The sequence below is a fragment of the Otolemur garnettii genome, unplaced genomic scaffold (assembly GCF_000181295.1).
Source record: "Otolemur garnettii isolate 467f Iridium unplaced genomic scaffold, OtoGar3 scaffold00082, whole genome shotgun sequence".
NCBI lineage: Eukaryota > Metazoa > Chordata > Mammalia > Primates > Galagidae > Otolemur > Otolemur garnettii.
This window is the reverse complement of record NW_003852477.1, coordinates 5,684,609-5,688,811: the sequence shown is the minus strand read 5'-3', so window position 1 is coordinate 5,688,811 and position 4,203 is coordinate 5,684,609. Positions and strand designations below refer to the sequence as shown.

General features: G+C 35.3%; 1 protein-coding gene across 1 annotated transcript in view; it reads right to left on the bottom strand.

Moving 5' to 3' along the window:
• Nucleotides 1–243: 243 nt before the first annotated feature.
• The window catches only part of TOPAZ1 (testis and ovary specific PAZ domain containing 1), a 94,116-nt gene continuing 90,156 nt past the window's right edge, over nucleotides 244–4,203 (bottom strand). Inside the window, exons 19-20 of the mRNA XM_003794508.2 lie at nucleotides 3,624–3,807; nucleotides 244–463 (exon numbers count right to left, since the gene is read on the bottom strand). Coding sequence (XP_003794556.1) covers nucleotides 244–463; nucleotides 3,624–3,807 — 404 coding nt within the window. The remainder of the gene's footprint in view (nucleotides 464–3,623; nucleotides 3,808–4,203) is intronic.

The following is a 4,203-nucleotide window of genomic DNA, read 5'->3' as shown; positions in this document are numbered from 1 at the left end:
GCCACCTTAGGTGTATGTGGCTGGCGCCTTAGCCTCTTGAGCCACAGGCACCGAGCCGAAAAATAACTTTTCAGTATAGTTAAAACCATTACAAATTATGTATATCAGTAAGTTTTTAGTGCTTGAAAATTATATTAACTTATAAGTCAATAATGTGCAAAAGTTGAACATAGTGAAAACTGTCTTTATTGCTTTTTATTTTAAACAATGATTACTTGAACTTAAAAAAAAATCCTGTATTAACTAATGGTTACTGAAAAGCCAAACCTTTCCAGCCCACTTCATATTTTCTTTCAACCATTTCAGGGCAGAACAATTTTCCAAACTATAAACCTGTTCCTTATTAACATTGACAGTCATGTGCTTAATAAAAAGCTTTGGATCCGATATACGAGCAGCTGTAATTAACCTTTCTACTGCAGCTTGATAATCATCCTTGCTCCGAGATTTGTTTTCTTCACACCTATAAAATGAACACCTCACAATGTTACAAACTCTTCAAAAAAAAAAAAAGCTATATGGTTTCTTCAAAAGATACTCATTTACATTTATTTGTATTAAACTATGATAGTCTTTTTACCATATTCTTCTAAAATTGGCTTTTGAATGTTTTTGACATGACTCACAGTAAGAAAGACTTTTTATATCATGATGCAGTATATACCGTCATACATAAAGAAATAAAAGTTTCAGAAAAACAAAACTTATCCTGACAACAATGTACACTTTTTTCCTTTGTTTTGTAATAATGGTTTTAATATCCTATTAATTTTACCATACAAATAGGCTGCAACCCAATTTGAAAAACAGTGATTTAGAACACAACTAATTATATCTTTGTATGTTCAAAGTTAATAACTGCATAATTATTTATTATACTGCCTAAAAGAATACTGAATGTAATAAAGTTTAGAATTAACATTCACAGATTAGTTTTACCTTGATATTGACTATTTTTAGTTATAAGCAAATACTTAATATGCAGCTAACTTTTGGTAACAGAATTATATAGCAATATGCCTTTAGTAAATTTCTGATCATTCTGTTCAGTCCTGACTTAAGGTACTTCACTAAGTTCTACAATTTCCTTTTCTAATAACTCTTCTACCAGCTCCATCTGCCATGACTTGTGACTGCATTTACTTGCATAATAAAATTCATATACTATGGGAGTTTTTCCTCTGGAGTAGGGAGTGGGAAGTATTTAAAATAGAGGTGTGGCCATTATACAGGTGTCTATTTAAAAGAGAACTATTTTAAATTGCACATGAACTCTATGGCCACCCTGTATTAGGCATCACTTTTCTATGTTCACTACTTCCTCCTTTGGCACCTCTGGGGCTTAGCAGCAAGTTCTGAATATAAGCCTGTGTGCATTAACATCACAGTGTAGTCCACAGAGTGATGTGAGTGAGGACTTGCACTTGAAACAGTAGTCAGTGGTTAAAGAAGACTGTTCCTTCTAGTACATTCTAGCTTAGAAAGCGGTGTCCTGGAATATTGTAGACTGAAAAGATGCCAATCATATGCAGTTTTAAAAAGTATAAGATGAATAAAATTCCCTGTCACAGAGGTTAATGTAACAACATGGGGCTCAGCCTGGACAATAATAAGCCAAACACGTTGGCTTAGACAAAATCAAAGATCTATGTATGTCACTACTTATGCACTAAGTGGCAAAACCCCTCCAAAATTCAACAGTGAACAAAAAGGTTACATATGTGCACAGAATGGAAAGCTATGAGAAAATCACACCTCTTCCTCCCCCAAGTATGGGCTGGACTAAAAGTCTTGCCTATAACAAATAGAAGAAAGTAACAGTGACACAGGTTCTTAGATGAAAATTCTCCATGGGTGGCTTGGGGCCTGTAGCTCAGTGTTTAGGGCATTGGCCACAAACACTGAGGTTGGCGGGTTTGAACCCAGCTTGGGCCTGCTAAACAACAATGACAACTGCAGCAACAACAACAAAAAATAGCTGGGCGTTGTGGCAGGTGCCTGTAGTCCCAGCTACTTGGGAGTCTGAGGCAAGAGACTTGCTTAAGCCTAAGAGTTTGAGGTTGCTGTAAGCTGTGATGCCACACCACTCTACTGGGGCTACATAGTGAGACTCTGTCTCAAACAACAACAACAACAAAAAACCAAACAAAATTCTTCATGGATATCCTTGATTCCTGGAAGTTCTTTAAGAGACACTGATAACCTCTTATTCCAAATTTCAAGAATGTTTAGAGATAGTGTCTCCCTTCTGGAGCAAAGGGCAGTTTTACTTATTAACTATAATAAAAGATCTGTGTTCCCTAAGCCTGGAATTCTCCTCTTACAGAACCCAGTACATGTGCCAGTATCCACAAAGGCTCACCTGAGGGACTTAAGAATAAGAAGAAATTATGCAAATATGCAGATAATCATGCTGTTTGCTATACTACAAATGATAAAGTTTCTGTCTCCAACACAGGAATCTTGTGTCTAAGGTTAGCATCCATGAAACTGTGGCAGGCTAACTTGTAGCTTGCAAACAGGGTAAAATCTGAGACTCTTCACAGTTCTTGCTTTATACAGATCACATAAGATCCTGCAGCTTTCTCCCTGCTTTTTCTCTCTTGGATCACTCACCCTGGAAGAACTTAGCTATTTTTTCATGAAGACACTTGATTAACCTAAAAAGAGGCCCATGTGGCAAACTGAAGCTTCCAGCCAACAGACATTTGAGTGAGCCATCTTGGAAAAGGGTCCTCCAGCCATAGTCAAGCTATCACAGAGGTGACTGCAGCTCCTGACAACATCTTGACTCTTAAACTATGTGAAAAGCTGTCAGACACAAAAAAGACCCTGAGCCAGAACCATCCAGCTATGATGCTGTGAAATCTCTGACCCATAAAAACTAAGATACTGTTTGCTGCTTTAAGCCATTAGGTTTTGGTATAATTTATCATACAGTAATAGACAACTAATGTGATATTCAATCAGAGGGTCTGGTGTGTAACAGCAATAAACCAAAGCAAATTTCTTGTCAAGAAGCTCTGAGTCCCGGGAGATTCTTATATTTCCAGTTTCTTTTATAAGGCTGACAAGTAATTGGCTTAAGTCTAAATTCTGGGACTTTAAACAAGATTATTTTAAAGGTGTTATTGTGCTCTACCTACATTATGGTATTTATGCATGTAAATATTTTACAATATAGATATGAGGCTGATGGCTTTATTTTCAACAGTATTCCTGACTGAATCTAATAAACTATCATATACTTCCCTTCTAGTCCTAGCCCTTAGAGCTTTTGGGTTGACCAAAAAGATAAATACCTTTTAGACACTGATCTCTAAATAGAAGAAAGGTTGGTCTCTAAAGAAGATCCATCTTTTTGAATATCTAACTACATTTTTGAAGTCACTGAAGTGTTTACTGAATGCTAGTAACTCATTTGCTTTTACGCCTCAAACAGGTCTAATCCTTTTAAAATTTAAATGTTACAAAGTATATATAAATATGTACATATACACACAAATATACACACACACATATATGTACACACACACACACACATAAATACATATAACATTTACATCCGGGGGAGGGTGTGGGGAGCCAAAATCTGCATTCTGAATGCAATTAAATCAACCAACCTTTTCAAAACTATCTGCAGTGTCGGTATAGAAGTTCCAGGTCTTTGAATACTACTAGCATTAGATACCAGGAAGATTTCAATAGCTAAAAGCATTTCAATCTCAGATAAATAAGAAGGAATCAGTAGAAGTTTTTGGTATAAATTTCCCTCCAATGGTGGGTAGCAACCCAATGAAAGAGCACCTGAAAATCAAATAATAGGACAAAAATTACTAAAACTTAAATAGGCAAAAACCTAGACTTCCAAAATATTCACAGGTAGTAATTAATTATGTTACAGAATAAACCTTCACTTTAAGAACAGATTTATTACACAAATTACATGGTATTTTGCTTATAGTACATGTAAGATTTCAAGGTATTAAATATTAAGTATGAAATAAAAAACACTCTGGAAAATCATGGCAAATGCCATTTATTTCAAGCCGCAGTAAACAACATAATTTAAGAATAACTTAAAAACTAGAATAGCTACTTGGCTTTTTGTTTTATGGGATGTGGTGGCCTAATAGCAGTTATATACATTTCTAATCATGGCCTATATTGAATAATACATCCAAAATGTAGAAAGTAAAAATT